Source organism: Lingula anatina, chromosome 10 (assembly GCF_051362555.1).
Source record: "Lingula anatina isolate TDL-2025a chromosome 10, LinAna3.0, whole genome shotgun sequence".
Lineage (NCBI taxonomy): Eukaryota > Metazoa > Brachiopoda > Lingulata > Lingulida > Lingulidae > Lingula > Lingula anatina.
The window spans coordinates 4658126-4674303 of record NC_141776.1 but is presented as its reverse complement, the minus strand read 5'-3'; the positions used below and the strand labels follow the sequence as shown (position 1 = coordinate 4674303).

The 16178-nt window shown below is 39.3% G+C and overlaps 2 protein-coding genes across 2 annotated transcripts in view; one reads left to right on the top strand and one right to left on the bottom strand.

Moving 5' to 3' along the window:
- LOC106181620 (uncharacterized) overlaps positions 1 to 16178 on the top strand; it is a 29529-nt gene that overhangs the window by 11621 nt on the left and 1730 nt on the right. Inside the window, exons 17-36 of the mRNA XM_086997352.1 lie at positions 46 to 180; positions 610 to 697; positions 1186 to 1271; positions 1582 to 1809; positions 2066 to 2425; positions 2752 to 2814; positions 3211 to 3307; positions 3865 to 3974; positions 4501 to 4734; positions 4982 to 5152; positions 5595 to 5749; positions 6233 to 6519; positions 6845 to 7386; positions 7781 to 7880; positions 11964 to 12211; positions 12493 to 12670; positions 13054 to 13149; positions 14068 to 14646; positions 14815 to 15381; positions 15763 to 15983. Of these exons, the coding sequence (XP_086853478.1) occupies positions 46 to 180; positions 610 to 697; positions 1186 to 1271; positions 1582 to 1809; positions 2066 to 2425; positions 2752 to 2814; positions 3211 to 3307; positions 3865 to 3974; positions 4501 to 4734; positions 4982 to 5152; positions 5595 to 5749; positions 6233 to 6519; positions 6845 to 7386; positions 7781 to 7880; positions 11964 to 12211; positions 12493 to 12670; positions 13054 to 13149; positions 14068 to 14646; positions 14815 to 15381; positions 15763 to 15983 (4545 nt within the window). The remainder of the gene's footprint in view (positions 1 to 45; positions 181 to 609; positions 698 to 1185; positions 1272 to 1581; positions 1810 to 2065; positions 2426 to 2751; positions 2815 to 3210; positions 3308 to 3864; positions 3975 to 4500; positions 4735 to 4981; positions 5153 to 5594; positions 5750 to 6232; positions 6520 to 6844; positions 7387 to 7780; positions 7881 to 11963; positions 12212 to 12492; positions 12671 to 13053; positions 13150 to 14067; positions 14647 to 14814; positions 15382 to 15762; positions 15984 to 16178) is intronic.
- Positions 8204 to 9777, bottom strand: LOC147759428 (uncharacterized). The gene is made up of 2 exons (XM_086997353.1): positions 8943 to 9777; positions 8204 to 8821 (listed from the first exon to the last, which is right to left on the bottom strand). Exons 1-2 carry the CDS (start codon positions 9154 to 9156, stop codon positions 8376 to 8378), a joined length of 660 nt encoding a protein of 219 aa, XP_086853479.1. The 5' UTR covers positions 9157 to 9777; the 3' UTR covers positions 8204 to 8375.

Sequence of the window (16178 nt, the reverse complement as noted above, 5' to 3'; positions counted from 1 at the left end):
ACACAATATTCGCAAGGTGATAATGCTGACTCCTCAATATTCCAGTTACGTGGTGTCCTAATGACCAGCCTGTCCAGTGTACTGGACACTGTCAGTGACGAGGCTGGACTGGTCAGCGTGGCCAACTTGATGTCCACGGTGACCGATACCACCCCTGACCAGCTCAGTGACAACGCCATGGTGAGCTGACCCCACATATACATGTAGATGTATATGCATGTTATACAATAAATAAACACATTGGTGCATGTTTAGGCGTGAACTCTGTAGTATTTGACAGAAAGGTTCATTTATTTGATACACCTAATTTAAAGGACAAAGTTTTTTTTCGGGGGGGGGGGGGATTAAGAATTCTAGCGTATTTAAACTGGTTCATATCAGTAGCTATTCTAGTACTTTGAAGAATAAAGAGAAAATATGAACCTCCTGATATTAAGGATGCTTAAAGCCCTTTGCTCCCTGGAATCAACTTTATAAGTGACACACACCTGTGACCTCAGGCTAGTTACACATATTGCGTACACCCTGTAGATCCAATTTTGTTTTGTTTCGAGACATAATTAACGTACATCTTTAACCGTTGTGACCATGAAAGGATTTTGTTTACAGGACCAAGCGGCCAATATGTCCACTGCGTTGTTGGGACACGTCGCTTCAGCAAACCTGTCCACGACCGCTGTGACGTCATTGCTGACGTGTAAGGACACTTCTATACCATCGACTACTCATGATATCTCACCGTTAATCTTAATCGTTTATCTATTTTCTCTTATCTATCTATCTATCTATCTATCTATCTATCTATCTATCCGTTTGAACATATCAAGTCTGTAATGACTGCGCCAAAAATGAAGCTACATACTAATCAAAACATTACCTAAGTCAAAGTAAAGTTACATTTTCAATTTTATCGATGTAGGGTACTTTTTTGATGTCGTTCACCTTCCTGTAATAACGGGGCCTACGTCATGTATCAAATCATTTTGTAAATTAGTTTGAATTTTATATATAATACGTCTAAACGTCCGATGAAACTTGGCATGATTCAAAGCATGAGATTTGTGCTCACGACTCGAAACTGTGAAAGTATTTTCCACAGAGCTTTTGATTAAGACAACTTTAACAACACTTGTTAACCTCAGTTTGATTTGTTTGATCGATGTAGACGTATTTTTCTGACCGCAGCTATAGCCAGTACCACAGGCAGTCTGCTCAACGCAAGCCTCTCGGCGCCTTCAGGCAATGGGACGACAAGCGCAGCCGATCAGGCGGTAAGAAAATATCTATTTGTTTGTTTGCTTGTATGCCACTCTTTATTTTGTCGCACGGGACAACTTTTATTTATCTAACAGCAGGACGATCGAAATCAACTGACATGCGTGCTGCACTTATTCTTTCGTACTCTTTTATATTTTTATCATTTTCTTCACGTTTTTTAACCCAATACATACAGTAGATAATGTAGCACTGCTGAGCGTCACATTGTTACATGTACCACTTACAATTATGTTTGTTTCAATAATTAAATATATTAATGATATAAATAAATGCAACCCTGTATTAACATTGATTTACTTGTAGGCCAGAGCCGAGAAGTCAGGACAGCTCGTGGACTCCATGCTTGACACCATGGCTTCGGTACTAGAAAGATCAACAAACACAGAGCCAATTGTCATCTCGACTCCAGCCCTTTCACTGGCCGTCCAGAAGCTGCAGTCAGGCCAAGCGTCTAGTCTTAATTTAAGCACCTCGTCAGCGTCAGTCGGGATAACGGGAGGACTGCAGCTTGCGGCAGGGACGTTTGCCAAGGCGAGTGTTAGGCGTTAGCCATGATATGGCGGTGTAATAAAAAAATTCACATTAATTTTTTAATTTTAATAGACTTGATGGAGTTTGAAATATGCGCTTCAGATACAGTGAACATATGGCCAGATTGTCTTTTTTCGGATTCTATCTTTATCACATTTATCAAAATACTCCGTAAAGCGCGCATGGCCCATTGTCGGCTCCCTTAGTTCTGAAACTGCATATATATAATTCGAAAATATTACTTCACCTTTTCTAGGTGGCAGCAAACAAATTTAACCCGTACAGGTTCAGTGAAGGTGGCAGCAATATCACTTCCCAAGTCACGAGCATCAATATGCAGACCGGAAACGGAAGCGCGGTGAACCTTGGAAACTCTTTTGTAGATTTTGAAATACCCGTGACACTGGAGTTTCAGGAGACAGAGGCCGATGTGGAAAATATCACAGCGCAAAAGGGGATTTCTCAGACAATTGAAATATCCGATGGGTCGCAAAATTTGTTCCAGGTTATCCAACCTCCCTCGGATCGGACGATGTATTTCTATGGAAGACGTGATGGGGAGGCGACCAACAGCTCGTACGATTTTAGAGTCGCGATTAATGGCGCATCGTCATCCGTAAGTATTCGTTCTACAAGAATATTCTCCAGAAATCGTGCTGTTATATAGCAGGGCAAATGGCTCCTCTTTGAGCTTACTACTTTGTTTTTGATATACTTGTTTTGGTACCAGTAGCATGGTTAAAAAGATACAATCCCGCTTATGAAAAAATGTTCAAACTTAATAGTACCAATAGTAGCAACTTATTTACGCTCCTAAGAAAAAAATTCTGAAGAAAAAAATAACTTAATTGTCCTTTTGTAATAGTTAGCCATATAAAGTTTCAACAAACGTCGGCGCGACTGAAAAGAAATTTATAAACACCTTAATTTCTTTCTTTTCAGCGCAAAAAGAGATCTACAACGGCATCAAGTCAACCAGATGTCAGTAGCACCATCACTGTAGACGTGAGTATGGACGCATACGGTACCTTTATCTTGGTCTTATTTTAAATCACATGCACATGAGGTCATGGTAATGAGACAGTCTTGGAAAGCTTCACTACAAATTCTCGCAATTTGAAGAAAATTCTATTTAAAATTTATTGTTGTGTCTTATATTCGTGCCTTGAGATTCCACGTTTGATTTTTTTAATCGAAATCTAAAAAGAGTTATAGAAGCAACAATCCACACAGTAACTTAAAACATGGCGTGGGTTTACAACAATAAATAAATGACTGTTAACTTTAACTAAAAGCGTTAAGTCTGTTTGAGATATTCATCTCACATACAGTTTTTATTTTAAACGCGGCATTTAATATGTCCCAAATTGTACGCGTCTACCTGTATATTTTATTTACCAGGTGACACAGGATAGCAACGGGGAGCTGTCGTTGTACGTTCCCGCCGAGGGTCTAGACGGAGCGACCTCATTTAACCTACTCATACTCGCTGACGGCGGTAAGTTGAACATATCTTGCTTGCTAAAAAAGAAAATGTACAAAGTCAACAAATGCGCTATTATGGTAAAATGTCCTATAATGGTAAAAACCCATTGTTGTTAAATGCGCTATTATGGTAAAATGTCCTATAATGGTAAAAACCCATTGTTGTTAGCCCCGCAACTGAAGTTGCGTCAATTTTTCTCTTCATAAAACTCAGGATTCGTAACGAGTTTGCTGGAAGCTTATTGCTTTAAAAAAAAGGGTAACTATCGTCAAATAATCAGATCATTTTATGACAAATGCGTACATGATTTTAATGTGCAGTTCTGTTATAATGCATAATCTACATGTAGATAACTTTGCACAAAATTCGTGTTTTCATTAAAAATTTCATTTTTTTATTACTCCATTTTTAATTTGTTCAGCTGAAAGACATAATATCGCTGGGATAAGCGGCGTTTTCCAATACGCTTGTATGCATCCTTTACATTAGTCTTCTTTTATTGTTTATACGGGTCGGTGATAATTGCATCTTTGTATCTCAGGCAATAAATTTGAAGTATTCTATTACAGTGGGCAGTGCAAATGGAAGCAGCCAAAAGTTAACGATGAAGTCGACGGTGATTAACCCCCGTTTTTACAACGCAGCCACGAAATCATGGAACACATCTTCCGGGCTACAGGTAACTTATGTGTATTTACTATATTTGTAGGACTGATACACATATGTCGATATTTTTTTAAAACTTTTTGGTCACTGTATAGGCCTACTTCCGTGAGAACACAAAAAAAAAGGAAAAGCAGGTTGAAACAGATTGGCAGTTTAAGATGATTACTATGAAAAGCTAGATTGGGTGTTTTGTATTATATATAAATATTTACTTAAATATTAAATATATAATATATTAAATATTTATATTACATATACTATATTTTACTGCCAAATAAAAAAATTGCATACGCACGCGTATTTCAGGCATTTACTCCCCAACTACCGACAGCGAAAGCGCATATACTGAATTATTGAAATAGAAATTAATTTTGTAATTTTGCTTATCTTCATTCTTTTCTTAAATGTTAGTTCTTTCCGTTTACGAAGCTGATTATTATTTTAAGACAATAATCCTCATAAATACATTGTTGTAAACAGTACAGAATATTGTTAACAAAAAACATAATAGGCAATAACGTTTCCACTATAATTTTTAGGTGTCCAAAGTGACCAAAGAAGGCAAGATGATTTTCAAAAGCAATTTCTTCGGATCTTTCGCCGCTGGACTTTTCATTCCGCCAAACACCATCGACTTTGACAAGGTGTTTGCCAACTTTTCCTCTCTCTTGGCTCAGAGCCCTCACGTCCTCATCGTCATGTGTTCGTTGTTTGTGCTTTATTTTCTCATTCTTATATGGGCCAGGAGGAAAGATCTTCAGGATAATGAAAAGGTAAGAATGTTTGCTTTTAGTCAGCACATGATGTACAGTATTACACGGATTGAAACAATGAAGGATTTACTCTACAGAGAGTATTGATATATATTGTCGCATCAGCTTTCGTATTAGAGCGCTTATAAATTCTGTTGATTTTTATTTTAGTCAATCCTAACAACTTTTTAAAAGTGATTGTCTGATATATCCCACCTTCGATTGTCCCGGATGCTACTAGTAAATATTTTACCATTCCGCATTGCAGTGGGAATACAAGCACCTCATAGAAAATGGCCGCTTTGATAAAGGGAAATACTTACTGAGCGTGTACACGGGGTCCAAGTCCCCGGCCAGGACGACCTCCAAGCTGTTTGTGGTACTCTATGGCAAAGATGGGCAGAGTCCGCCTAAGGTCCTCATGGATGGCTGCCGAGAAGTAGGGACATAAAAGGATTTTTGGGGGCCATTCCCATCAAAACCATCGGTCTACAGTACCTTGATCGACCCATGTGCTCTCGCTTGGTGCAATCAGCCTTACCGAGTGACACGCCTCCTCTTGTTTCCAGCGTACTTGTATAGTTACTAGCTTTTCTGTCGTCTACTTAACGCCGGGAGGAAGCGTGCCATTCGGTTAAGCTGATTGCACTTAACTATAGTACCCGCAGAGTCGGGACGACCCATGTAGACCGTTAGTGTTTATGGGAATGGGGTCTATGTTTCAATTTTTAAAAACACCATTTGTAGAAATATTCGTAATCACCTTTTATGTTTTATTAAAACACATCTTCTAGCGCAGGCTAGTTTCCAGTTGAGAAATTGTTTGATAGCGGAATGTACAATGGATAGATAAAGAATCAGATTTGATTATCTTTCATTAGAATTTCACGCGAGGGGCAGTGAACAATTTTGTCTACACCACGCCCGAACCCCTGGGCAAGCTGACCCACTTACACATCTGGCACGAGGAAGTAAGCGGAAGTGGAGATTATTTCCTTGAGAAAGTCGTGGTATACGATATCTTACGCAGGGAAAGGTATGTTCTACATTCCTTTTGCCATCCCAGGAAAAAAGTATGCTTCGCGACATACTGCTAGCACCCAGATTTTCTGAGTTTTTCTTCCATTTTATTTCAAGTGGCTTAGTTTGAATTTGGTTGATATTTCCTATTAAAGAATAGCGATTTATACATATGCTTGTTTGGGTAAAAAAGCCGAAAAGATGACCTTGAAGCAATATCTGAAGAGATACCGTTTCTAAAGCCACTCCATCTCCGAATACCCCAACTACACATGCAATAGTTTATCTCTTGGATATTGCATATAAACAAATCATTATTTTAATTAGAGTGCAACTAAGACGTATGCAACATAGAGTGGGATGGTTATTCAGAACCTTTATCTCGCTTTCTGTCAGTCTTCTCATATCAAAATGAACAATCAGGTAAATAAGCATATATACTTCTTCATAAGTTGTGCATTTTGGAAAAATACGATATCCCAGGTTAAATCTCTTTCAGGTCCCATTACTTTTGCGACCAGTGGCTGTCGTCATCACGCGGCGACAATCGCACAGATCGCTTGATGGCGTCCGCTGATGACGAGGGCCTAAACGACTTCAATTTCCTCTTGAGCAGCAACGCCAGCAAGCGCCTGTTTGATGATCACCTCTGGTTCTCGGTGGCGAAGAGGCCCACGCCCAGTCGACTGTCCAGAGTGCAGCGACTTTCAATATGTATTGTAGTCTTATTTCTGTGTATGATCTCCAATGCTATGTGGTTTAGAGAGGAAGACGATACAACAAGCGGTAAATATTGGCTATGCGTTTAATTTGCCTATATTTATCTGTTCATTGTACATAAGATTAATTGTGATAAAAGAAAAACGACGTCTTCATAAATTTAATTGGGGGGGGGGAGATTTGAGCATTGATGTATGTTTTAGACAAGAAAATGTAAAATTAGACACCAAATACGTTGTAAACTATGTCTTTAAAACTTCAACAAGACACTTTTAACGAATTTGCTGCTAAACAGTTATATGACGCAGAGCTGCATTCGAATTGAGAAAGGCAATAGAAATAATTCATATAAAATTCACTGTTTAAACATTCCATTTTTTAATTATTCTAGGCATCCAAATAGGCCCTATTAAGATCACGTTCAGACAGGTCTGGGTTGGGCTGATGAGCAGCGTTCTGGTTGTACCCCCCACGTTGATTATCATGGAGGTCTTTAAACGAAGCAAACCCAGAAATTCCTGCACCACCATCTTCCCCTACATAAGAGACTCCGACGAAAATGAGAGCAAATCGATGGACGCAGACGATGGAAAATTTCAGTCAGCAGTACAGAAATTGATCACCAAAGAAATGCAGGACAAGTCAAAATCGAAAAAAGCGGACAAAGGTTTCGAAATACTAGTCGATCTTCAAATGGAATTAGAAGAAGAAGAAAAGACAAAAAGCAAGGAGAAAAAAATCCGGAAAAAGCCAATTCGATTTCCGTGGTGGAGTGTGGTGTTCGGCTACGTTCTCGCCTTCTTGGCCGTAGCTACCTCGGCCTTCTTCGTGTTACTGTACAGTTTGGAGTGGGGTCCGGAAAAATCCACGAACTGGCTCATTTCTCTTTTCTTCTCCTTTTCACAGTCCATCATCCTGGTTCAGCCGCTTAAGGTAACTAAAGAGAAAATTAAATCTAATACTGGGTCTTACGTTGAAACGACGGTCGCGATATTTCGATCTTAAAACAAAATCTTCTTCGGGTGACACCGATGACGACTCCAAATCAGTTCACCTAAAGAGGGCTCCGTTTCAGCGTAAGATCAAGTACGGTTATTTTCAGTCCCCATTGAAGTTAATATTACCTATATCAAAACATGATATCAGACAAACATATACAGTTCACCAGTTATTAAAGTACGTAGTTGCTGCAACATGTAGTTGTTCAGATTGTTAGTATTTGTAAGAATAAGGTTACTTCAAATAAAGACGGCGGCGAGTCAAAACTACATTCTTTTCACCATCACGTGTAAACTTGCTTGACTGTAATAAAGATGCCTATCTCCAGGTCTTGCTGGCTGCGGTACTGATGGCGTGTCTACTGAGGATGCCGGGGGATGAGGAGGAGGAAGAAGACATGATGATAGCGGAGCACAAACTACAAGATGGTACAGTGCCGCCGGAATCTCCCCTTACCAAATGGCCGTATGGTTTCCCAACCCTGCCCCACATGGTCAAACAATAGAGGCCGTATGATAATTACAGGGTAGGGGAATCCCCAAGCAATCCTTATCGGACACCCAAATTAGTCGGTTTAACGAACACGGTCTGCCCCTTCTTAATTGCCTCTCTTAAGGTTTCTATTATAGCTGATGCATAGAGATTGCTATCGACACGAGCAAACAATACCGGGTTATATATCAACTGCAACAGAAGACTCGAGTAAAGGCAAGTCGAATATTAGAACAAAAGTCTGAAGAACAAATCAGGCTTAGTTTTAAAACACGTATAACAATTTTATTTGATTATAATAAGTCACGATCAACAAAAGCGTAGTTAAAATGGAAAATTTTAAATAGCTAATACATCAAATAAATATCAATGTCTCATCGCCTTTATTACATGTGTTTCTAGTTTAGTAGCCTGATGCACGACCTTCTCTCTCAATTACCGCTGGAATAACCTTCTTTAGTGTAATATTTATTACACTTTTCTGCGTTAATATTTTCCCATGCCTCTCTTATGCCGTCAACGAGTTGTTCCCTCGTGGTAGGCTTAGCACGCGTACGCAGGTGATGTTTGATTTCAGCCCATACGTTTTCAATAGGGTTAAGGTCGGGGCTTTCTGGAGGGGTGCGAAACCAATTAATACCGTGTTGCTCAGTAAATGCAGCAGCAACTCGGCTTGTATGTTTGCTGTCGTTGTCCTGCTGAAACTTGTGGCCGTCTGGGAACATATCACGTATCGCTGGGATCAGGGCCTCACCTAATACATCTGTGTAAAAGTCCGCGTTCATTACACCACTAAACACTACAATGTTCGGACCGGTGGGGATCCATCCCAGCTTTCGTCTTAATTCCTTAATCACAGAAATGCCGAGGGAAAGTCCTGACGTAAAGATAGAGAATTGAAAATTACATATTTATGTGTCCGTATAATTTGTAAAAATAATTCAGACCCGTGAAGTAAACCACAACTTTCGTTTACAATATAATCGAACTAAAATTACCTGTTCGCTCAAAGAGACGTGTTTTTAGTTTTAAGGCCACCAATTCATCATTCTTGGTCAACTCCTCGTCTATAACGTTCATGTGGCGCAGGTCAACCTTTGAGATACGTCCACTTCGTGGCTTATCGGCAATATTAAACAAAAATTTGAGTGTCGATTTATACCGTTTACTTGGCAGCTGACACGATGGCATGGAAATCAGTGACATAAACATGTCATATTAAACAAAATACTTTTTGGCCATTTAGGAAGTCCAGATACACAAACAATCCTGTTGACACGTGACCAGTTGATTAGTTTGGATTAAAGAGTGTCATCGCAATGTTAACATTAATTTTAGACGACGCGTGTCACACAGTATTGATTATGTAATAGTCAGGGCTTAATCACTGTGTTTACCCAGCATGAATAAAGCTAACCTGAACTGATTGTTAATTAATGTGAGATGACACGTGCCAACCAGTGAAGTTAGCCCGAGAGATTGTAATCCAGCTTTTTAAATTAATTTCTTTTGATGCTTTTAAGTATGAAGAAGGCCTTTGGTTAAGTTTGGGCTTTAGATCGCCACCTCCATTTCCAAGTCCATGTGTGACACCGCCGCCTCCTCCTCTTTTCCCAAGCCTCTGTGCGACACCCTTACCGTTGAGGTCTACATGCACAACTTTACCGCCACCGGTCACGTACTCAGTTCCTACTTTGTGTCCTACAAAATCAAGGAATTCGTCTTTCGGCCGGCCACCTCTCGCCTTGTCAAATAAAGAAATATTCGAAATTCGACAACGGGCCAGTTCACCAGGCAACTTTTGCGTTCAGTTGATGGGAAGGTTGTTTACGATTGATGAACGAATACGAAAGGACAGAAATGTTACGGGTGCAGATGGGCGAGATCCTTTATGCAAATATAGACTGAACTATATTAAAGATATGGCTAACAAAATGTTTATCACTGAAACAACTGACAAGTCTTTTTGGAAAAAATGCATTTCGTCTATGAACAAAGCTAATAGAAATATAAGGACATACTATAAAAATAATTTCAATCTTGTTAATAATATGTATATAGTAAAGACAGTTTGAAGCATAATAAATATTACATGTACAAGTACGAGTAGTGTTTTATTTGATCTTTAATAAATTCATAAATTCATTTATTAAACTCTATGTAAATTTAATCAATTCATAGCTACAATGTACACGAAAATTGCTGTCATCACCGAATCCTTTTGGTAAAGCGACTTTTAAAAATCACTGTTGGCAAGTTCTTATACTTAAAATCTCCGTATCAGAGTAGAGTGATCAAAGTAGAGTGAAGCCACCGCGCATTAAAGGTCAATTAACGCTTGGACGAACACTTAATTGCGACCACGCTCACCTTCGATCTTTATCTCAGCGAGCTAGGGTTAGGCTCTTTTGTTAGCAGAAATTTTGTCACGATAATTGCCCGACGGGCAGGGTATGGAACTATTGTTAACAGAAACCAAACAGCGAATGGATGACAATGTTATTTCCATAGTTACCGAGCCAGGCCGTCCGCACAACCCGCAGCAACCCGGAGGGTAAGTAAGGGGAGATTCCGGCGGCACTGTACGTCGTTCGCGAGGGGATATTACATCAATTTAAATCCACCTTGACACCTTTGAGGTGGACTTAAAACGAAATTGTTTCGTGCCTGAAATAGGATAAAACCCGACGAAATTATTTTCAGTTGTTTTTTTTCTATAGCATATCGACAGTTAAAGATTAAGTGGTTGTTGTAATGTTCGCGGCGAGTGATATAACAAGCAGCTTTTGAAAGTTTGACAGTTTGTTGCCCACAGCCAGAGAAACCATTCGTTTATCCGTGACCATTAAATTAACCTTGGACAGTAAATTATTTAATCATTTATACTATTAATTGACCCACTTAAATTGTGGTAAGGAAGTTTATACAAATGTCTTTTTATCCATTGTAAATGGTGTATTTACTTACTAGTATAATGATAATAATTGTTATTAGGCCACACTTTTTTATTTTTATGGATGACATCCTCTGGGTACCCCAAAATTGGTGCGAGAGGGCGAAAAAAAAAAAAAAAACAGTCCAAAAAAAAAAAACTGCTTAAGTAAAGGAATGCTGTCAGTACACAGCTGGAAACACAAATTTAACCACAGAAACACGTATCAAACTAACAATATGTCTTTATCCATGCTCTCAAAATATTAAAGCATTGTGAATACTTCGTAGAAATGTAAAAAAAAAAGTCATGAATTGATATACTTCATATTACCAAATCTATTTGAGGTTATTTCATGCATTCATTTGGTATAGCAATCAATAAGACAAATATCAATCAAACAGTGTGTCTTTATTTGTATTCTCAGAATATTTAAACATTTTGAACACTTCACAGAAATGTTTAAAAAATGATGCAAAGATATGCTTAATACTACCAAATCTATTAAAGGTCATTTCAGACGATGCCATTTTATCAACTTCAACTCACACGAAGCAGCTAAACTGTCAGGTGGCCTGTCCGACCTTCAGCCCACCAAATACCTCGACGCCCTTGTCGACCCTTTTTTCGCTACAGAAAACCTATTATTAATGTGCTGCTTTATACAGAATGTCACAGAAATGTTTCGGCCGCCGCCAGCCTTTCGCACAATTGTAAAAAGGTGATATCTCCATGCCCAATATCAATGGCATACCAATCCAAAACGATAGCGCCCGTTCTCTTTATGACTTTTATTGTTGTGTAATTTGAAAGTAATCCTAGAGATGAATTTGACAGCAAAGTGGCCGCATTTCCACGTGGCGAAAATACGCATGCGCAGAAAGCTCATTTCCTTGCAAATTCAATAACAACGTTTGCGACAACCGACTTCGTTGGGGGCTGGGGGGGGGTTCTTTTTTTTTTTTTTTTTTTTGGAGAACGGGCGAAAATCCATGCGCGCGCAGGATGTCATCCATAAAATTAAAAAAGTGTGGCCTTATTGTTATTATGGACAATTACTTCAAATTTATCTCTGTATATTTTTTAGTTATCCCTCCAAAACCGCACTCCATTCCCGTCGCTGACAAAGTGATCGATTTAGAAGACATGAGGGCCAGAAAGAAGGCAAGGAGAAGGGACCAACGCCTTACAGGAAAGCTGAGAGAGATATTCATACACTTATTATATCTGTGCCTGCTTGTGCTGATTTGCTTTGCCAACAGAGATAGAAATTTCTTCAGGCAGAATTACAACTTGCGGAACAGTTTGGAGTTGACAGATGAGAGTTTTGCCAAAGTAAGAGCTAGCTTGTAGTTAAAATGTGCTGGTAATGAATTGAATAAAAAAAAATGATTGCAAGAATTAACAAGTAACTGTAGGGATTGAATGACTAGCGGTAAGTAGATTTTGGGTTATAAATTTGTTCCACAGAAACAACAAATGGGAGTTACAAAAAAGAGTACAAATTAAGGATGAGATATAAGTGATATTAACGTACAGTGTAGGACAAACAACAAAATAATATCGTTTGCAATAAAAAGCTCTAATATTTATTGTGCACCTTAAACCCTCATCAGGTACAGCGAATAGAAACCATCTTTTCCTGGTTTAATGACACCATATTCCCAGCCGTGTTTCCCACTGAAAATTACAATGGCGACCTGTTCACGGAGGCAGACGATCTAGCCTTCATCCGGGACATGAGGGGGCTGCGACTAGGACCTTTGCGTTTACGACAACAGCGAGTGAAAGAAGGTCAGTACCTAACTGCGTGTATGTGCTCAGTAAAGAAACGTTGGTGGCACATCTACTCGAAATATTATTTCTGATGAATTAATTTATCTTTACTTTTCTGTTGAAAAAATATATATTTACATGTACATGTTTGCTAGTGCAGATATGGATGAGCTGGCTAAATGCATCGAAACGAACCTACGGATATGTGCAAAATGCACATTTTAATTTTGCAACTTATTACTGTTATTGTCATCGGTATGATACATATGACATCGCAAGAATAGTACATCCCAAAACACTAACTTATACTCCCTTGCCCTTGGAGAAAAATGTCATTAAATCAGTTTCATAAAAAATAATCCATTAAAAACCTTATCTCAGTTATTATGCCCCGCTTACAGATTCCTGCAACGTCGTAGATCCTATGAACAAGTTCCTCAACGGCTGCAACCCTATGATTAGTGGTGGAGACATGGATAAAGGCGCCTATGGTCCTGGTAAGTAGTTTTAGTTTTGACCAGTAATGTAAAACACCTCTTCTCAAACAATAATTTTTAGTTTTTATATTGAAATGCTGATGGCACAATTAAACGATCACAAACAACACACTGTATATCTTTTAGTATTTGAATTTACTTGTTACTTTTAGATCCAATTATAATTACATTGCACCAGCAGACACAGGCCTACCCAACTACCAGACTCGACACCTAAGGATCCTGAATTAACCGGTTTATCGGACCACACTACCCGTTTTCAAGGTGTGTGTCAGATCGCATTTCGGAGTATCATACTCCAGAACAAATTTTGTAGGACGACTGCGGGCTCATCCACGCTCGGCTGAACAACCTTAAACAGTACTCTTAGTTTAGAGTACTCTATTTCATTGTCTCTATGGGGGTGTATGGGGACTTTACGACATTCGGTTTGAATGTTTCAACCACTTTTGATAGGGCTTTTTTGCATTGTATTAGATTAATGTGGCAGTCTAAGGTTCATCTAGGTGGCTTTCAAATTTATGCACCCGGTTTTAAAATCATATAGCGATTAAATACTACAATCGTTTACTATACAATCAAGGTGACATCCGAGCGTGGGCTCATCCTGTCGGTGTTCTGACTGATACTCCGAAATGCGATCTGACACACACCTTGAAAACGGGTAGTGTGGTCCGATATACCGGTTAATTCAGGATCCTTAGGTGCCGAGTCTGTTAGTTGGTTAGGCCTGAGACATTTGCTTTTTTATTCTGACAGTAAGCAAAGTGCATGAACTTGTAAATTTTCAACATTTCAAACGAACACCCACGTACACGCGCACCTGCGTGCACTCGCATTCACACAAACACACACTGATATTTACCCCAACGAAAAATCTGTCTCAAGTGATAACTTATTACTGGGCATTGTTTCCAGGTTGGGTAACCACGTCTTCAAACAGCACCTCACAGCTGGCCCAGGCGTTCATGTTCTCTCCTCCCAACGGCCCAAACGACCAGACTGTCTACGGCCAGGTTGACCACTACGAGGGGGGCGGTTATATGGTCGAGGTCAGCTCAGCAAACGACAGCGTACATATTCTAACAAGCCTGAAAGATCTCAACTGGATTGACCGTTTGACCAGAGCCGTGATAGTGGAGTTCACCGTTAACAACGCCAATGTGAACGTCTTCTCCATGGTCCGAATCATCGTGGAACTACCTGCTGTTGGCGGGATATTCATCAAGAAAGAACTGGTCAGTTTTCGGCCTTACCCATATGTTGATCCATTCGACTTTGTGTTGCTCCTGGTCCAAGTCATCTGGGCGGTGCTTGTGTTCGTTCTTCTGGGGATGGAGGTGGTGAAGATGGTGAAGTTAAAGAAGAAGTATTGCCAACAACTGTGGCACTTCATAGAACTGGGGGATCTGTGTTTGGCTATCACCAGCATGGTGTGTTTCGTCCTCAGAACCGTGTACACCATCAGGTCGGTCGAAGACGTGAAGAACAATGGAGGTAAGGGGTGGCAATTAATGGGAATATTATTTTGAATATATTTCATTTTAGTTGACTCTTATATTTTAAAATACTTACAGAACGAGAACTGGCTCAAATCTCTTTTACGAGTTCTTCGATGAAATGAAATATGGGTGTTACTAACACGTACGTAACCCTAATTTTCAGGCCATTTTGTTGGTTTCGATCTTGTCGCCAACTGGGACAACGCCTACACTGTGATCATCGCCATTGATCTTTTCCTGGCCACCCTTCAGTTATTCCGACCTTTGACCTTCAACAAGCACCTTGCCATAGTCCAGTCCGCTCTGATCCGAGCGTTTATCGCTGTGACCACGTATATGGTCATATTTGGGATTTTACTCTTCTCCTATGCACAGGCTCTGCAGTTGATAGCCGGTCAGGTGATCGCTGCGTTTCGGGCACTTCCCTACGCCATGTTTAATCTTTTTGGCGTCATGCTCGGAGTGTTAAAGTACTCCAATATTATCACATCAGAGAGCCTTCTTGTCAGCATATTCTTCACAGCTTTCACCATGACCATGAACTTTATCATCCTGAATATGTTTATATCTATAATAAACGATGGACTAACGGAGGTGAAGGGGAATGAAGAGCTCCAGGATTACGATGAAGAGTTGGCAGAACACGTGTGGTCTAAAATGGACGCCTGGATTAAGGCCATATTTCAAAGAAAGGACAAGTCTGCTCTTGGTGAACCAACTCAGAACGAAGGTGTTTGTCAATTTTTTTTTAATTATATGTTTATTCTTGTGTTTGTTCCGTCGAACTCCGCATGTCTTTCTGTCTTTCTCTGTTTATTTGTTTATATCTATTTATCCACATAAGTGTTATTTCTTCAAAACATTATCAATTGCAAAAGAAAAAGAAGAAAGAAAGAGAGAAAAAACCTGGCAAATTACATTTTACATTAACTTATTTTCGCAGATGTGACAAACTTCTTTAGTGAGATGAATATAATTAGAAGCAGCTTTTCCGTTTTATACCCTTTTTTAAATTAAATTGCTCAGATTGTGTTTTGATTTGCGAAAAAGAGGCGGTAAATACGTGGCCATGTACGTTATCACGAATAACTTGTTGTTTCTATATACATAGGATCAAACTCAGCGAAGTCATCGGCAAAAGCACCACAAGTGGTCATCACTTTGGCTGAAGAACCGGTCAAACAGGAAGACCAAGAAAGAAAGAAGGACCCGCTGATTGTCAAGAGTGAGGAAGGAAGGGCATTGTTGGTTAAGGCAAACAACCAGAAGCTTTCTGTACAGAAAGGACGAAGAGCAAGGAAACTGGCAACGGCCAATAGTTTAGCCTGTTTGGTAAGTTGGCTATTTCTATAAATTGTTACATTTTTAGTGTATTTTAAAAAGGATTAGGATCATTTTGGCGTTTTTTTTTAATTTGTGAAAGATAAAAAGGCAGTGCGATTAAGGGATTTACCAAACGTGTAGTTCTATTAATGTGATACAGAGAAAAAAGTGAAATTAATGTGATACAGAGAAAAAGTGAAATGA

Coding starts and splice junctions, on each gene's coding strand:
- LOC147759428 (XM_086997353.1), bottom strand. CDS start 9,156: ATGTTTATGTCACTGATTTCCATGCCATCGTGTCAGCTGCCAAGTAAA. Junction 8,822..8,942: donor ACGTCTCTTTGAGCGAACAG/GTAATTTTAGTT, acceptor TCTTTACGTCAG/GACTTTCCCTCGGCATTTCT.